Source organism: Pseudonaja textilis, chromosome 1, assembly GCF_049901715.1.
Source record: "Pseudonaja textilis isolate UNSWEBS1 chromosome 1, rPseTex1.2, whole genome shotgun sequence".
In the NCBI taxonomy this organism is placed as follows: domain Eukaryota; kingdom Metazoa; phylum Chordata; class Lepidosauria; order Squamata; family Elapidae; genus Pseudonaja; species Pseudonaja textilis.
The window spans coordinates 90556321-90575878 of record NC_141990.1 but is presented as its reverse complement, the minus strand read 5'-3'; the positions used below and the strand labels follow the sequence as shown (position 1 = coordinate 90575878).

Genomic DNA, 19558 nt, shown 5'->3' with positions numbered 1-19558 from the left:
CATGAGAAATTGTACAAAGTAGTTTCTTAATAGACAGAATCTTGCCAGACTAAATCACATTCTGCATAAATATCTGATAAGTAATGTGAAGAATTAGGGAGGATCCTTTCTATGTCTCAAGGCTGATGTGTCTCTTTGCTCCTCCCTCCCATAAATAAGTGCCAGATTCCACACTATATACTTATATAGAAATGTATACCTATATACATATACACATGTACATACACTGTAGTTTTCCCAGTCAGTGTTAGTGGGAATGTGGTTTTCTCCTTGGTTTCCTCCTATATAGAGAGAGGGGGAGAATTTTTTTTATTACTATATATGACCTGTTTTTCTCTTTTATGATTTCTTGATTTTTTTAAAATAATAAGTATAATGTTTGGAGTCAGCAGCCTCTAATTATAAATAACAAAGAAACACCATAAGGTATTTGTTCCTTTCTTCAAAGGGTTGCTCTTTTTAGTTATTTGACATTGAGGTGAGGATATGGAGAGTTAGTATCATGAATTTACTCCAGTCCAGCCAAAGGTCTCAGGTAAGTAACCAGAGAGAGCTACAGTAATTCCATGTGGTCAGCTAAATTGGTCATATTGCTTGGGGGACGCAGGGTGCTAACTTCTCTTCCTGCTAGGAAGAGAGAAAATGACCTAGATAGTACCTACAAAAATGGAGCCTCTCTAGGCATCTCATTTCTGTAGCTGTTTTTTGTTGTTGTGCATGTCTGTGGCTGTGGGGCGGGCGGGAGGGAAAGAGGCAGAAATTAGTAGAAATGGGCAAACAGAAACAGACCCCAATCCTTTCTGTAATGTTGTTGATCCCCATACCTGTTTTTTTCTTAGTAGAAAAATGTGAGGAAGGAACCAGTCTCTGAGCCTTCTCTATGGCAGTTGGGAGGACCTTAAATAGGGCTGAACATAATTGGAACATATCTGATAGTGCAGTGCCTGTGCATGAAAGTGAGATAAAAAATGTTGGGAAAAAGGGAATGTCTTCATCAGTTGTGTCATGCCAACACAGCTTCTATAAAGGCATACAGACAATTTGTATTATATATTTCTATCCATTTCTGTTCAGTTTCTAGTTTGTTTTTTGTTGGCATTCATGACTCCCACTCTGTCAAATATTAGTCACTTTTACTGAAAGAAAAATGTGCTTCATTGGCATAACCATGTTTTTCACCTTTATTAGAACTGTGCTGCTCTGAAACTCTTTAAATAAACAACGGGCTTTATTTCAGCAGTTCATGTAGGGTGGTGAGATTAGATAAAGAGACTCTTAAATTTAACCACAACCAAGTTAGCTAAGCAGTAGAAACAAAAAATCATCTCATTATTAACCCGGTCAAGTTTTTGTTATTGCTTAGTTATGAAGTGCCAGTGTTTGCAACTGGTTGTGGATTTCAGGGAGAACATTTGTTTATGAGTTTTCAAATTTTATAACATTCCTCACAAGCAATTGAGCAGTTTCCTGATGAAAAAGAAATGATAGCCATGCTTTTTCGAAAGGTTTGTCTACTATTCTTGATCTTTTCCATTACATTTATTTCAAATCTCCCTGCTATTCATTGTGTAGATTTGCCTTCATTCTGTTACCTTGATGAAGATGTATTCATAAAACTGCATTTTCTGAAATAGAAACTGGATTCACATTCTATGCTAAGTATAAGGATCTCTTACAAGCCATGAGGATGTCCTGCACACCATTATGTTATTGTATAATTAATGTGAGTTTGGTAATTGGCATCATTTGCTTGATATTTTAACATGCATGGTCTTACTCGCACTGCCCCCTCACCCATATGATAAGTCATAATATGATTTTGTTGGTTTTGACTTAGTATGTTGTATGACCCCAGCAGTGTGGCTTGGTGGGCGAGGCAGGGCTAAAATCTTTAAAATCCCCAGAGAGGGGAGGCATTTGCTGGTTCTCCGATCTACTCAAAATTTCCTCTACCAGTTCTCCAGAACTGGTCAGAACCTGCTGAATACCAGCTCTGGATCCTAGCTTTTGTGATAAGAAAACCATGGCTTATAACTTCAGCTGTGCTCACATATTATTTTTAAGTCAAGATTTATTTGATCGTTGTTGTTTTTTTTAAAAAAAACATGGTTAGCGTTCATATAACATCCCAAGTCAAACCAAGCACTATCTCATTATGGCTTGCTTTTATGAGTAAACACAATCAATTATGACTTATTCACTAAACTGATTAAACAAACCTGTCAGTATAAAACAGTATTATATGTCTCATTTATGTGAAGGCAATTCTGGTGGTTTATTACTTTCTGTTTAGTTTTTATTGGTTTTTATAATTTTAACTGTGCTTTGATGTTTTAGGTTGTAAATTGATAGAAGTCATTTTTGTTAAATCTAGTAGTATAGAAACAAAATACTCTGAAGGTCATTTTATTCAGTTTACTACAAATTCTGTATCTTGACAAAAAAAAATATTCCATATAATGTGATATAGCTAACTTTAAGGCCTGTGGAATGTATATTCATATCATGCCATAATGCAATTTGGTTGTCCTGTCTTGCAAAGTAAAGCTTGCCATTACATAACAGCTATTAAAACGTGATTTATGAAATAGTATTTTGTCTGAAGCCAATGATTTATTTAAAATATTTATTCATATTAAATATGTATCCTGCCTTTTTATTTATATAAACTATTAAGCTTATAGCAGTGTCCATGGAGAAAATAAAAAGCCCTCAAAATGGCAGCCACAGCCACGTGTATGAAGGCCTGCATGTTTTACATGCATGACAATTGTGGCATAGTTGTGACTGCCATCTTCAGAATTTTTTTTTACCCCCTTTTGGAAAACAACCTTAGTTGCTTGCAAAAAATAATTGTAATGTGTTCAGTAAACCAGGGTTAAAGAGGTAGTATAAGGTGTAAGCCCAGTCCACCTGCAGCATTCAGCATATAAAAGCACTTTTCCTAGCCTAAAAAGACAAAGACCTCTGACAAGCATTACCATTCTGCAGGAAACTCAGGCTGCTGAGTGGCCAACATCACTGACACTGCCAGCCTTGCTCTTCTTCTTTTCCTTTGCAAATTCTTCACATTTTATCAAATTTTTCTATAGCGGAGAGATAAAATAAATGATGAATGTATATTTCTAAAAATGTATGCATGTTCCCATGCCACTTTAAAACATTTATAAAGAGGTAGACAATACCTGGCCAAGATTCAATATTGTCAGCATTTTAGGACTTTCATTTATATCCAAGTACATGTGTGAGATAAATGATGAAATTGGTTTTGCAATCCTGTAGCAAAATATTCCCTGGTATTGTTAAAAGCTACTTTTTTATTTATCTTGCTCAAATAACATCCATTTTGACTGGCATATTTACTTCAATTCATAGCCTCAGAGTTGTGTTTTGCGTCTGTACTGAACTCTCTGGCAGAGAAGGCCTGAAGCAAATTATCTATCTAGTCTGGCTGGAGAACCAACTTTATGAAGAAACAACAAAAGCAACAAGTTCAGTCCACTCTGACTCCATGTGATCAGCACTTAATTCATCAGATTGCCATATAACCAGAGTTTGAGATACCATGGAGTGTGTACATGCTTTTCAAGATTTGAATTTAAAAAGATAGAACATATTTCAACTTGGCCTTTTGCCTAGTCTTATAACCATATCTTTGCAAGAACGATTGTTGTGTTTTATTACATGTTACACAAGAACTAGCTTATTTTAAAAACAAGAATTATGATGGTTATCTTTCTTACAGAAGTATTATTCTGTGTTTCATGCATGCAGGATATCAGGTTGTCCAACAATAGTTTTATCCCATACGGTAGCCAAGAGATTACAAATGTAGAGGGTGAGTTCAGTGGCTTTAAAGACAGAGGGCTAATTCTTGTTATGATGTTCAGAATTAGATGAGAATGGTAACTGAGTGTCCAGTGAGATTCAGAAAAAAACATTCCAGTTGTTGTAATCAAAATTTCATAATTCTAATATCCTAGATTAATTGCTCATTTATGACTTCTCTTTATTTCCATTATATATAATTTTATATAAAAAAGCAATCTTTCCTAGGTGTTCTGTTTAATATGTTTGTTATTGTTATTCAGCGAAGTTCCTCAACAGTAATTTGTGGATTCCATGTTTGTGAACATATAACACGTATATAACATACAAAATTCTTGCTTAGGTCTATTCCTTTCCTTCCAGGAAGAACTGAGAAGGACTGGGATACATCCAGAGGTGGTATTCAGCAGGTTCTTACCAGTTCTGGAGAACTGGTAGTGGACATTTTGAGTAGTTTGGAGAAGCGGCAAATATCAACTCTGACTGGATATTTTATAGTATCCTTCCCCTGTCATGCCCACCAAGCCACGCCCAGGGAACCGGTAGTAAAAATATTTGAATCCCACCACTGGGATACATGTCCAGAATTAGCAGACCACGAATGACCAAGTTTCTTCATAGTCCAAATGGCTGGATTTGCATGAGGTTTTAAAGCACCTTTGCTGTTCATGCAAATGGAGCTGCACTTGTGTGCGTGCTTCCCCCGCCACTCACGCAGAACCATCCACTCTCCCCCCCCACTCCTGGGGCCGGTCCATCCTATCTTGTGTGAACCCAGTTAAAGGAGTCTTGGGAATGAATTTGAAGCAATGTATGTTTTAGGCATTTTTACATATAATACTAAGTACAGGTAGTCCTCAACTTACAACTATTTGTTTAGTGACCAAAGTTACAATGGCCCTGAAAAAAGTGACTTATGACTGTTTTTCACACTTACAGCCATTGCAGCATCCCTATGATCAAAATTCAGATCAAAATATGGCAACTGACTTGTATTTATGAAGGTTGCAGTGTCCAGGGGTCACGTGATCACATTTTGCAATCTTCTGACAAGCAAAGTCAATGGGGAAGCCAGATTCACTTAATAACTGTATTACTAACTTAACTGCAATGATTCACTTAACAACTGTGGCAAGAAAGCTGGTAAAATGGGGCAAAATTTATTTAATAACTGTCTTGCTTAGCAATGGAAATTTTGGGCTCAATTATGGTTGTGAGTCAAGGACTCCTACGTGCCTTTTTGCAAAGGTTATTAATGCCAGACATTATGTATTAAAATGAATATGTTAAAAAATTTTTATAATAATTTAAATATGAGCTTTGTGTGGACACATTCACATAATTTAGCAATGCGTTAAATATATTTCTTAATAACAAACATTTAAAAGTACAGTTTATTATATATAGATAGCTTTTTATACTTTCAACATATACACACATTCTGGCATTTCTGTTTATGCTTTTTATAGCAGTTACAGTAGTGATAGACAGCACCAATATAATTTTTGATGAGAAGATTAATAATAACTCTGATTCTACTGTGTCTAGAAATAAATCATGCTATTAAAACCCTACCCATTATTTCTAGGAAACAGTGTTTTGATCCTTTTTTCTTTGATGCTACGGAGTACTTCAGATTTCAGATCTAATAAATAACTTACTACATGGAAAATTTAGCTGGACACTAGGATTTATACTTTGGATCAAATAGGTGATGATTTTTTTTTATCCTTTTCTACTATAAAGGACAAATATTATTTGCCTGGTATGGCACAGTACAGTAGCAGTATATCTACTATACCTAGTCCTCCACTTACAACAGTTCATTTAGTGACTGTTTGAAGTTACAACTACACTGAAAAAAGTGAAATATGACCATTTTTCATACTTATGACCATTGCAGCATCCCCATGATCATGTGATTTATATTCAGACACTTGACAACTGGTTCATATTTATGATAGTTGCATTGCCCTGGGGTCATGAGATCCCCTTTTGCGACCTTCTGACAAGCAAAATCAATGGGAACTCAGATTCACTTAACAACCGTGTTAGTAATTTGACAACTTTACAAATGTGGCAAGAAAAGTCTTAAAATGGGACAAACTCACTTAACAAATTTCTCACTTAGCAACATATATTCTGGGCTTGTGATCATAAGTTGAGGGCTACCTGGTATTGCTATCCCAGTTTGGACACATTTCATTTTCAACCTCAGAAACATCTAATCTACCACAATTGATGAAATCCAATGGCACAACATTTTGTACAAATTACTCTTTATAAAATTCTGTTGGCATCCAATCATTTTCATACAAAACATTTAATGATAAAATGGAATAGAGTTAAAGATTCTATTTTGTGTAGACAATGAGAAGGGTTATTTTTAATATCAAGAATTGAAGTAGATCTTAGAATGTGTCGTACTTAACAAAAATTGTGTTTTGGATTTATTGGGCCCTATTTATGTAGAAAAGACACATGAAAATTGTTCTTTGAAGATGCAGTAAAATTGATGTTTCTTTAAAACATCTTGGTACAATGTCCTATTAGAGTTCCATTTTGGGAGGGAGTTATTACATATATAACCTTTGCAACAAGGTTTAGCATTTTCATACATTTAGATCTTACTGCATAAAAACTGACATCTGGACAAAAAGGTGGATTCTCCATGCTGAATTCATAGCTATAAAATAATTAGTTTTCAGCCCAGGAAAGATAAATATATGGCCCCAATACACAATGGACTGCAGAGTCAATGTCATCATTAGGTGTTTGAGTTGTTGTTTGGGGGAAAATAGGGAGTATTATGTTCATTTGGGGCTTTGAGTTAATTATAAAGTAATAAAGATAGGATTAAAAAAAATCCAAGAAATAAATAAAGGGTGTTAATAAAATATGGCTCCCATTTATGGAAATAATTGGGTAGAACTTTTATGCATGACTCCACGAATACATGCTCCTTTCTTTATCTCTCTGATTTGTTTTCTTGTTTTTGCTTCCTAACTTTGTGGACTGTTTGTTTTTCTTCCTCTTTTTTGCTTGTTTGTTTGTATCCAATCAACACCAGCAAAATAAATAAATAAATAATACAATCCACCGCTCAAAACGAGGAGAGAGTTCAAGGCTGCCCCTCAGACGTTTCCCCCTCGATTTCTCTTCCGCGGGTTTCCATTCTAATCGACGTTGTTCCCGACGCACCTTTGAAGATGGTGATCTTGGTGGATCGGAGCGGCGACGCGGTGCGGGGAAAGAAAAGACAAAACACCCAAGATTACGGGCTATCGCCTGCCTGCCTGCCTTTCCCAGAGTCTGAGACATAAAAGCGAAGGGAAGAAAAGCCACTCAGGCGGCGGCGGCAGTAACAGCAGCGGCAGCAGCAGCAGCAGTTTCCCTTTCCCCAGCCCTGACTCTACGGGCGCATGCTCACTTGCGCCCGCAGCCCTGGACCATATTTGTCAGGACTACTCGAGAGACGGAGAAAAAAAATAGAGAGAGAGAGAGAGAGGATTTGGGGGGGTAAGGAAGCGGCTGGTTCGGATACGATTGCTAACCCATTAACTGCAATTGCACAATGCTCAGGATGGCTTTCAAATTGCTTCCGTTCCTTCGCTGGGGATGAAAGTTGAGAGAGAGAGAGAGGAGATAAAGGAAGGCAAGCGCACCTCCTCTACCTCCCTCATGAAACGGGCAAACGGGTGGTGGTGGGGGTGTTATTATTTAAGGAATTGGGAGGGAAGGTTTCCCCTTCAACATATCCAGCGAAGGAAATATAAGTAATCTGGAGAAAGTGGCCAGATGACTCTGAAGTGGGTGGGTGGGTCGCGGGTGTGTGTGGGGGAAAATCTTTCCTAAAATCCTAAGTGCCTGAGAGTGAAAGAGGAACAAAAGAGCGAGCGGAGGAAGAGGGTGCCTTCGCCTTCTGCGCCCCCTCTTCCTCCGCCCGGGCTCTGCTTTTCCCCCACCCGAATTCTTGACGGGCATCGGGAGCGGAAAGGGGCAGAAGTGGCCGGGAAATAAGGAATCGGGCAATCCACACTCGCCCACATATTGATGTGGATAGGTGGGTGGGGGTGGGGGGTGAACGATTTGCGGCGTCCTGCCCCACAGCTGGTGAGCCGCGGCCAGGGAATTCTTGACACTTCCCCAGGAATGCTGGCGAGGGGGAGGAAAAAAGGGGGCGCCGCCACAAAGATTTGGGGTGTCGGGCGAGAGGGGGCGGACGGGGATCCTGCATCCCAGCGCTCACTCTGTTTTGTTTCAGGGGATCCCTCGGGAGAGAGGATAATGGCTTGGGAAAGAAGAAGCCAGGTTCGGCTTGCAGCGGGATATACCGGTTGAATGTGTAGCGTGTGTTGTGTTGTGTCTCCTTTTGCAGAAGGGAGGGAAGGGAAAAAAAAAAAAGGCCTGTTCCGATCAGCGCGCAGCAGCCGCCGCCACCACCGCCGCCGCCGCCAGCAGCTTCGGAAGAGAGGATTTGTTCGCGAATTGGGGTAATTTCGCTTCCTTGTCTCCCTTGTGCCGCTTATGGACTTTGTGGCGTTTGAGTGCGCGCGTGGCGGTGCACCCGTGTGCGCGTGTCTCGGGCTATAGAAATATAATACCGAGCTCCCCAATTCCGCCATTTTGGGCAAACTTTGCACACGCACGCACACACCACACGCGCAGAGAGACGCGCTTAGCAGTTTGTAGTGGGAGGGCGCGCGCGCGTGCGCGCGCGGAGCGGGCTTGTGTGTGTGTTGTGTGTGTGTGTGGTGGGGAGAGAGAAACCCTTTTGATTCCTGTGCATGTCTTTCACTAAGTGTAAACATATGTGTGTGTGTGTGTATGGTGGGGAGTGGGGCTCTTCCCAAGGGAGAAGAGTGCAATTTGAAGGTTGTCAGCAAATACACACACACACACACACAAAATCCGGCCGGTAAGAGATACGGTGGATCGCTGCGTAATTTTCAAGGCAGCGAGAAGATGCCTCGTGTGAATTCCGCTTGCCACTCGCACCTGGGTGCCCCTCGCGCTCTCAACTTTGCTTGCCCGCCTCTCCTTTAAAGCGTCTGCGCTTCCTGGGAAGCCTATGAATGAAACGGGAGCCGGAGACTCGCGTTGCACACTTGTTCGCCGCTCGTTGCGGGGAGTGAGGGTGGGTGGGTGGGGGCTCCTTCTGAAGCTCGCTGCGAGGGTGTGAGAACCCAGGCCCGATCTGGGGCGCGTCAGGGTAGAAAACAACAGGAATGCGTGTGTCCTTATGCGTGGGCGCTCCTGCGGCCCCTTCTGTTTTCTTCCTAGTCGCTTCTATAGCAAAGGGGAGGTCGGGTGACAGGGGAAAAGTTTGAAAGGAGCCAGCGGTCCCCAGAGGGAAGACCTCTCTGCCCGCCCTCTTTTCCCGGCCTCAGGTTTGGGGCCGGGCTAAGGAGACCGGGGAGAGCGAGCCGTCTCCCCTCTCTCGGAGGGGGAAATCTGGAGGCCGCCCAGGAGAAGCCTGGATCAAGTGGGGGTGGGGGGGAGAAAAAAGCCTTGACCCCCTTTTTTTCTCCTTGCGAGTCGAAAAGGGACCTGGGTGTCCCCCTCCCCCCAGGAATTGGGAACGTGGAAGGGTGTTTCCAAAATGAGGAGGGGACAAAAGGCTTCTTGAGCTCGCTCTCGGCAGCCTCCCCTTCCCGGTTTCCGTCGCAGCCGCCGTAAGAAAAACGGGACTCGATTAACAAACAAGAGTCTTTCATTATGCAACTTCCTCAGTCGAGCGCCCGGTTTCTCTCCTCTCGCTCCTGCCTCGCGTACATCTTCTATTTTGCCCGCCGTGCAACAATCGCACCTCCCTTTCGGGCATTTCCCTGAAGATGGAAGGGAGGCCGGTCGTAAAAAGTTATTTCGGGCGTCCCGGGGCGAGCTGATCCGAGCTACTTTTTTTCATGCCTAAGGAAAGAAAAAGAGGCAGACTCGGTGGGGAGGGAAGGAAGGAAGATAAATCCCGCTGCAGCCTGAAGGTAGGCTTGCGTGGGGAGGGTGGGGGGAACACTAGGGGAAGGAGCAGGGAAAAGACCACACTTTTTCCACTCCCCCTCCCCCCGCCGCTCTTAATTTTAGAAAAAGTCGGGGAGGGGGGAATCTGACGGGCTGATCACAGTATTTCTTCAGGAAAGTTTCAAGTGCAGCAAAAATGTAGTTCAAAACTGGCCAAGGAGGGACCCCTACTGGTCAGACGTAGGCATTCACCTTGGGGAGCAAAGTTCAAATTTAATCCTCAAGTTTTTACAGAGACTGTTTTTCGCTGGGTATGAATCGGTAGAGAACTAGGCAGTTTGAAAAGCATGTCTTTATCTTCTCTTCTTAACTGTTGTTTCCACTGCTTCTCTTTTGTATTTCAAGTATTAAAAGTAAGGAAGGGTGAGTGTTATTTAAGAACTTGCACTGCTAAAGGTTTAACAGATAAATAAATATGTCTGGGTAGTTATGAGCTTCTGTTCCCTGGTTAGGTTTCTTGTTAGTACTGCTCAATTTCACCTTTGCTTCTAATGCTAATGGTGATAGGAGACGACCCTAAAACAGTTTTGTTTTGTTCCTTAATATAAATTTAGGCAATATTATGAGATGCTCATTGTAAATTCACAAAGTTATTTATGAATTGAAACTTAGATTTCCTTATAAAATTTTGAAGTAAAGTAGAGTTATGTCTTCTGTATACTTTGAAAGTGGCATTGGTAGAAATGCTGAAATGAAAAGCTGGTTTGGCGAAAAGCTTAGGCAATGAAATTCTATAAGGTAGAAAATTGATGGAATATTTGTGGCAAATCTTAATCGTGTAGATTGTAACTCTTTTCAAGGCTGTTCTATGAATATAATGGCTGCGAAGAAGCTGTTCTCAGGCCTTTTCCCTAATAACTACTTAGTACCTGCAAGCACCATTCAGCTCTCTTGGACATAATATAAAGCTTGTTCCATATTGAGGATAGACACTTTACTTAACTGATTGATTAAAGCTAGCTGTTTGGATGGTTTTGAAATGCAAAACAAAATGTGAGATTGCTGTAAAAAGCCAGAATCATAAAAACATTTAGTCTCTATTCTTCCAATAATATTATTCACCATCCTTCCAGTTGTTCAGTTTACTAAACAGAGTTCGTTTCATTCTCTTTGGGCATTTTCAGTAATTGTACATGTGAAAAATCTGATGGGATAGTGGAAAACAGGGCTACTGAATAAATACTCCCAGGAGATGGCACTGCAGACCTGCTGTTCAGCCCCTGGGCCATTATGGGATTTTGGCCTTTATGTTTTTAGCATCTTAGAGCTAATTGAGGTGGTCACCTGGTTAATGTCACTATAGTTGATTATACCTAGGTCTAGCCTTCTTCCAACTAATGCTGGGTTGACCACTGAAATCTTGAACATATTAAATGGCCCATTGAGAGTGAGTTCAAGTGAGACTATTCTTTCCATTGATAGACCAAATAGAAATTAAAGGAACATTTTGTTCTAGTTGGAAAGGTTCTACTTCATGCTTTGGGAAACAAGGAATGGTTGTTGTATCTACCAGTGCAATGGTTGGTACAAAAGTTGAAGAAGAAAAAGTTGACAAGGGTTGGATTTTAGAAATATAGGGCTCCATGACGCAATACTGTAATCTTTTTATAAGGCTGTGGTTGAAGAGTTACATAAAGTGCAGCTACTATCAATATATAATTCCTATTGCAACCAATTATATGAACATGACTAATTTAAAATTTGGTTGCATGTTTCACTATTGAGAAATCTAGTCCAATGGAGACATAAAAGAAGGCCTTTTCAAGGCTGCAATTCGTTTGTGGAATTATGTCTGTAAAGAGCACAAGTTGCCTAATTTTTGTTTAGTTTTGTGTGCCTCTTTTTTTAGGTATTCAGTGACTTCAGATATGATTAATTCTACTCTTTAATAATGAATTTTTTGCTGTTTTTAAAAAAAATAAAGTTTTATTTGGGTTTTCACACACAAAATACAAGTAAAACATCTTTTTTGAAAATAGCATGGTCCCGGGTTGAACTTCTTTATACAGACACAAAACTCAATTTCATGCTCCTTTTTGTATTCTATTCCATCTCTTATACTATTTTACGTTTTCTATATAGTTTTTCCCCTCTTTTAATTTTCTCAATTTTATTTTGATTATCTCATCTCAATTCAAATCATTATATTTATACTTTTGTCTGTTCTGTTTCAAGTTCATATTATCTTTTCTCATTAAACAAATTTTCTCCTGTAGTTACTAATTGGAGTATGACACCTTTATATCTTTTAATTACATCCATTCAACTCTTATTTAAACTTCAATATATACCTTAAGTTTATGACCTTCAATATAATACATAACTTCCAATCGAATTCTGCTTGGCACATTCTTATAATACACACTATATTCTTTAAAAAAAAGAAAGATTGTAAATATATGTAATTATAAACCCTCATTCCATTCCAGTTAGTTCTATCATTAATAATTAAAATCTTAACATCTTTAACACTTCTTTTCAATTAAATATCATATTCCTTAAAAACACATATAATCTCCATAATTAATTTTTCCCTTATTTCTCTTCACATATATTTTATAAATCATTAAATATACCTTTTGTTACATTTATTTATTGACAAGCATTCCACTGAATTACAATAGCTATTTTATCAGACATTTTAATCATACATTGTTTCATATTTTCTTAATTATTTCTGCTTCTAATATAACCATACTATCTTATGTATCTTTGCAGAATCCCTTTTTCCATTAAATTTTCACCCATTATCTCTAAATAGGCCCTGTTTCTCTATATTTTGCTTCTGTCCTTTATAACTTCTTTTCCTTTCTTTCTTCCCTCTCATCTTCTCCCTCCCCTTTTTATCCCCTTGTCTCTCTAGTTCTAATTCTGTCTTCTGCATTTCCCTCTTCTGTTGCTTTCTGATTTTATACTTATTTTTCACTCTATTTGGGGGGGGGGAGTTGTTTTTCCCAATCTTAAACTTTCCATTCTCTTTCCCCTCTTTCCTTTTTTCCCCCCATCTAAGATTACTTGTTCATTAAAGATGGCTTCTTCTTTGTCGTAATCTTCTTGTTCTGCAGGCATTTCTTGTTGTTTCTCATAATTCCAAATCTCCATTTCTAAAAACTGAAATACGAAGCCAAAAGAACCTCTCCCTTCTTGTGCATCTTCTTTGTACTTTTTAAGTTCCATTTTCAGTTCTTCTAAAAGTGGAGCCATTTTAAACAGTTTTAAACAACCACCTGATTGATTTTAGTCATTCAAAATAGTAACCAAGAATCCAGAAATCATCAAATAATCCAGATAGTCCAGAGTTATATCTTCTTATTTCTTTTTCGACTTTCTCTTCCTGGGATTTTTGTTGCGATATTTCAGTTAGAATGTATCTTTTGGAAGTCTTGTTGAGATTTTGCTGTAAGTTCTTTTTTTAAGTTCCAGGCAGTCTCCTCCCTTCCATATCCTACCCTTTTATTCTTTTTCTCTCCTTTCCTGTTTTCAAAAGCTTTTAATTATCCAGAAATCTTTATTATCCCTTTGACTTTTTATTTTCAGCATTAAATGCCTAATGATGTCAAAGTGGATTTTTTTTCCAATTTCTTGCTTAAGTCTCTTAGCTGTCAGTATAGGAAAAGGAGAAAACCAAATCTTTTCCCTTTTCTCTCTCCTTCACAGCTTAAAAATCTTCTTAGGGAACAATGTTATTGTTTTTTAACAGTTTCAATTCCAGGGTACCTTATTTGTTGCTTTTGCTGTTTGACCCGGTCAGCCAAAACTTTCTCTTCTTATCTTCCTCCTGCACATTCTTTTCTGGTGGAGTTCTTTGTGGAGGCCATTTCTGACCACTGCTGCAACTGCCTTCGGGAAAGGGAGTAATGGCCAGCTGGGGAGGAGAGATGTGGCTCTCCTCAACCCTTCTAGCAGTCTCCCCCCTCTTCACCACGTCTACGGGGTGGCTTAGCCCTGAAACCAGCCGGCTTGGGCGCTCCAGTGGCAAACATGGATCGAAGCCTCGCAGAGATGTGGTTTTGGTCTGTCGCTGAAGAAGCTCAAACCAGAAGTTGATTTTTTGCTGTTTTTTGAGAGGATATTTTAAACATTTTAAACTGAATATTGTCTTAGGAGCTTTTTGGTAAAAAAAAGGACAAGTCATAAATAATCTAATAAATTAATATAAAAAGTTTGAAACATTTCAAATTGTGTTTTTAGAAGCCCTTTTTTAAACAAATTTATTCAGATGCATTTATTTATTTAAATTTATATGCTGCTCTAAGCCAAACAATGCTATCAGCAGCTAATGATTCAGAGTTAGTAATCTCATTTTTCACCTATTTAGTCATAATTGGAGGAGATAGCCTTTCAATTTTAAGGATCGTATATCTTCATGGGAGTGATACAATATAGGGAGATTTTCTTCCTCCATTTCCATGAGATTCATTTTAGCTTATTGTAACTCTTGACAGTGCTGGGAATATTGCTAGTCCCTGACAAGTAGTGTGACTTCATTTACTCTCCATTTAGCTCATTACTAAATCAATTAAATAAACTACATTAGGATAGCTTTTTCACATGGTCCGATATATTTATTAGAAAGTTTATGGCATATTTGTTATTTTAAAATTTGTTTCATTGAATCACTCTGCTTCAAACAGTACATTTCAATACATTAAGTTGCGATCAGTTTTGGAAACGAGTTTACTTGAATGCAAGATAGTGTTTATTATGTTTTATTTAAGAGCTTGGCCTTGAGCTGTTCTTGAGTTGAAATGAACAGGCTTCTGCTGTATGTTGACAAAAACAGTTTTCTGACTGATAATAAGAATGTATTTCTACACATTGCTTATTTTATCCTCTCAGAATAGATAGTCTGAATAGTGCTATTGCAAAACATACTATATTGATTAATGTTGAAAGGTTAAGAAATACTATCTCATTTAAAACTTGAAGAACAAGCTAATCGGCTGTAGAACAAATCTGTAAGTGCCTTAGTAATTCAGTAAATTAGATGTTTAAGAACAAAATAAATTAATGCTAGAATTACGTTATCAATTTATTTCCAAATAAACTGTCTTTAGAATGAATTTATCAGATTTATACTGAATGTCAGACCAATGTAGCAGAATGGGGTAACTAACTGGAGGATTCCATACATAACATACATAACAGCGAGATTCCACAGCATAATATGTGATCTATGAAAACATCTTGAATGTTCTCCCCCCTCCTCCCCCAAATGTGAATTTTCAGTCTTGTGATTGCTGTAACACACTGTTTTGAACTCCGGTCCATAGCTTGAGGGACTATCTAGTTATTGTATTTTTGTGCTAGGATGAATTGGATTGTGTATTAGCTGGCTTGCTGAACTGAAATTGTTATTGCAGGCAGAGACTTTCATTCAGTTTAAGAATGAGACAAATTTTCCGCTACAGTGTAAGTGCTATGAAAATGTTTTTATGAATCTGTAGTTAATTACTGATTTGATTATTGTTAGTTACCCATAGTGTGCTATAAGCAAATCCATTCATCTTTTTGCCCCCTTACCGTAACAATATATATATAAACAAAGGAAAGAGATGAGACTAGCCAATACTCTTGTCTACAACCCAGAGGAGTTCTTTGATTGCCTATCACAAGCCTTAGGCATGCAGGATATAGTGAAAAGAAAATTAATGGCATTTATGGTTGAAATAAAATACATCAAAGCCAAATATACTGAAGGCTCTGAGGACCGGAAGTATTCCTGACTAAAATGGGGCAGCCTGAACCGTTAACTTGTTTTCAGGTGGGAAGAGTTACAACTGTGAGTGACAGCTTCTCAGTTGGCTATCTAGGACCAAAAACTTTGGATTGTGCATACAGTGTGATTCTGGGCAGACTGCTTTGAAAGTAAATACAGGTAGTCCTCCAGTTACAACCGTTCATTTAGTGACCAAGGTTACAATGGCATTGAAAAAAGTGACTTATGGCCATTTTTCACAGTTACAACCTTTGTAGCATCAAAATTCAGATGCTTGGCAACTGGTTCATACTTGGGACTGTTGCTGTGTCCTGGCGTCTGGTGATCTCCTTTTGCGACCTTCTGACAAGCAAATGGGGAAGCCTAATTCTCTTAACAACCAAGTGATTAACTTTAATGATTCTCTGTGGCAAGAAAGGTCTTAAAATGGGACACAACTCACTTAACAAATATCTCAATTAACAACAGAAATTATGGGCTCAATTATGGTCATAAGACGAGGATTACCTCTACCACTGAATGCCATTCCTCTTATTGCTAAACAAATAGTTGTAAGAGTTTGCTTAAAATAGATTGCCAAAAATAATGAAACTAATTATGCGCCATCAACTTCTGCAATGATGTACTGTAGATCGCTTTTCTCCAGGATGATTGTTCCCAATCTGGTCTTTCTAATCTTCCAACAGTGCACCCAATGCTGCTGTAATTGAATCCTCTTGCTTGCCCTCGTGTTCATTTTCATTCTGCTTTTCCCAGCTTTAGAGACAGAGACAAGAAAGTTAGGCCTCTGCCTAATGTGTCCAACTATGATAATTTGAGCCTGTTCATTTGTGCCTCAAGTGAGAACTCTGTGTTGATTTGTTTAATGATTCATCTGTTTGTTTTGTTGACTTCACCACAGTTCCAAAACATCAGTACTGTTTCTACCCTGCTTCTTCAAAGTCCTACTTTCATAGAGTGTCCCAGGCAAAACTGCTGCCTGCACAGTTCTAATCTTTATAGATATAGACCTAGGTCACCTCCACTTTGTACAGCATATCACATCAAAAAAGTAAGTGCAACGCATAGTTAAAAGTACTTGATTATATTGCCAATAGTAACAAAATCTCTGATTGTGCTTTATTTCTGACCCCTCCCCCTTCTCCATCCCTGCAGTGTTGTGAAACGGAGGAGGTTTTGTTAGAGTTGTTTCCTCCTCTCTTCAGATCATTATGGAACTGAGCTTTTTGCCTCATTGCATTGGGAACCGATCAAGGTCATCTTCTTTACTTTCTACATCATTGTGGTAGCTGAATATCCTTTTCAAGGCTTTTATTGAACGTCCGAGGCTTATTTCTTGACTGCTGGGTCTTTGATTGTTGATAGTGAACAAGCAGGAACTATCTATAGTTTGGTATATGCATCATCTGGGGCTTATACCTGTTTTCTATTAGTTTGATCTTTTTACTATGTGATTTTAGTCCCATGTTTTCATTCTTCTCCTTGACTTTCAGTGTTAGATCTGGCAGATCTTTAACAACTATCAGCATAGTACAGTTTACTGTTTCTTCCTCCAATTTTAAATCACGCTCTTCTTTTTCGAGTCCAGCCTCCATCAGGTTGAATAAATAAAGGGAGAACTCATAGCCTTGTCTCATTCCTATTTTGATCTGGATCCAGGCTGTATTGCCATTTTCCATCTGGAATCAGGTTCCCTATCCTACATATAGGGATTTACCCAATGATAATGAGTTGTTCTGGTATTCCCATTTTCCTATGCACATTCTAGAGCTTGACATGGTTGACACAAAGGCCTTTCTAGTGAAGCACATATTGACTTCTTATTTTTTCGTTTTCTTTTGTTGAATTCTTTAGCTTTCTGAGATATCCAGTCTGAATCAGCAATCATATCTTTTATTCCTTGCCTTTTCTAAAGCCAGCTTGAACATCTGGCATTTCCCTTCCTGTTTAGGACTTTAATCTGCATTGAATGATCCTGAGCATTATTTTACTAACATGTGACACTAAGGAATATTGTATGACAATCTGCACAAACTTTTAAATCTATTTTTTATATTGGTGCCTTCAGATGTCTTCAGATCTTTTATTGTTCTACAGATTTGCTTCTGTAGTTTGAATAGAAATTTTACAGATTCTTCTTTTGTGGTTTGCCACATGTTTCTATTCCATCAATTCCTGTAGTCTTATCATAGTAATAGTTGTCTAGCTAAGTTCATTTTCTCATACTAGATACCAATAACTCTCTGAACTTCCTGATATCTTTGTCTTTCTTGGTTTTAACTTTTTTCTTCTTACCAATTTCTACGGTTTATCCCTGAAATCTAGTTTTCTGTTCTTTTTCTTTGGCAGTCTCTTTTTCACATCCATCCTTATCAATTTCTTTGATTTCATTCAAATCAAAGAAATTCATTCAGTCTGTCATCTGCACCTCTATAACTGTCTGGTTTGGCTCTGCAACCAAGCAAGACAGACACAGACTTCAACGGAAGTCTGCAGAAAAAAACAATTGATATAAACCTGCCTTCCATTGAGGACCTGTATATTGCACGAGTCAAAAAGAGGGCTGTGAAAATATCTACAGACCCATCACATCCTGGACATAAATTATTTCAACTTCTACCCTCAAAACGACATTATAGGACAATGCACATCAGAACAACTAGACACAAGGACAGTTTTTTTCCTGAATGCGATTACTCTGCTAAACAACTAATTCTCATAACACTGTCAAACTATTTAGTAAGACTATTACTATTTTCTTCTTATCCTTCCTATTACCTATCTCTTCCAACTTATAACTATAACTGTTTTGCTTGTATCTTTATGATTTATATTGTTTTATGATTCTTGTTTGAATCTTGATGAATGTATCATACTCAAGTATGATTCTTGATGAATGTATTTTATTTTTTCTTTATGTACACTGATAGCTTATGCACCAAAGACAAATTCCTTGTGTGTCCAATCACACTTGGCCAATTAAGAATTCTATTCTATTCTATTCTATTCCATTCTATTCCATTCCATTCCATTCCATTCCATTCCATTCCATTCCATTCTAAATTTTGGTCCCCTCTCCACTCCTGTAGTGATAAAATGAAGGACAAAGGCCTATGATTGAAAGGTTGATTGAATTAAAACCATTTATTGCTGATTATCTTGAATTAAAAAGAAATAATTCTACGAGAAATCTACAAGACAGTCAATACTGGGGGGCTTTTATATAATTGCCTGTGGACTAGGCAGACAGTATAAAAACTTGACTTTTAAACTAGCCTGTAAGGGAAGGAAAAATAAAAGATGTTGAGATTTTTTTCTATATCTCAAACTGAGATCATTGAAGGGAAACTAGTATTTGGGAGTGCAGCTCTGATCTTTCGTCCTTCTGGCAAGCTTTTCTTTATGCCAGGAAACTTTACCGAGCAATCAGAAAAGCTACATCTCCTTAATAGACTGGACTTGAGCCTGGCCAGGATGACCATGAAATGGGCAATTGGACTTGAAATTAAAGAAGGTAAAGAAGGTAATTGGGCCATGGAGGATTAAAGTTAGCTCCTCCTGTAAATTGCCATTTTAGTCCTGAGAAACACAACAGGGGATTTGAGCTTCTGCATCATTAGAATCAGAGTGCATGCAACCAAGATATTATTTCTATAGCCTTGTTGCTTGCAGTTCTTTGCTGAATTTCTGTAACAATGAGAATACATCTATATTGCGCTAAATGTCCAATCAGCTTTTTGTTATAAAGATTTTTTAAAAAGCTATCTAGACCCCTAATTCTGAATTTTGAATTGGGCCAACTTAATATGCCCATTAACACGCAAAAAATGTTTTTTGTAAAATCAGATTATTTTTATCCAAATGTTTAATTATTAATTATTATTAAATTATTGTATTGTATCTTCCAATAGTGGAACAGATCATGAACTTGTCATGTGTCAGTTGTCACTTGAGGCAAAAATGACCAGGCTCAAATTATTCTACTTCAGACAC

General features: G+C 38.2%; 1 protein-coding gene across 6 annotated transcripts in view; it reads left to right on the top strand.

Moving 5' to 3' along the window:
- Positions 1-7249: 7249 nt before the first annotated feature.
- The window catches only part of L3MBTL3 (L3MBTL histone methyl-lysine binding protein 3), an 80834-nt gene continuing 68525 nt past the window's right edge, over positions 7250-19558 (top strand). Inside the window, exon 1 of one of the 6 annotated variants that reach the window (XM_087941260.1) lies at positions 7250-7347. Coding sequence is in view for 1 of the 6 variants with exons in the window: in XM_087941235.1 (XP_087797361.1) it covers positions 8170-8321 (152 nt within the window). In the remaining 5 variants the exon portion in view is untranslated. Of the gene's footprint in view, positions 7348-8127; positions 8322-9727; positions 9810-19558 lie in introns of those variants that run through there. The other 5 variants (XM_026705486.2, XM_087941235.1, XM_087941250.1 and 2 more) reach the window with 5 other exon arrangements.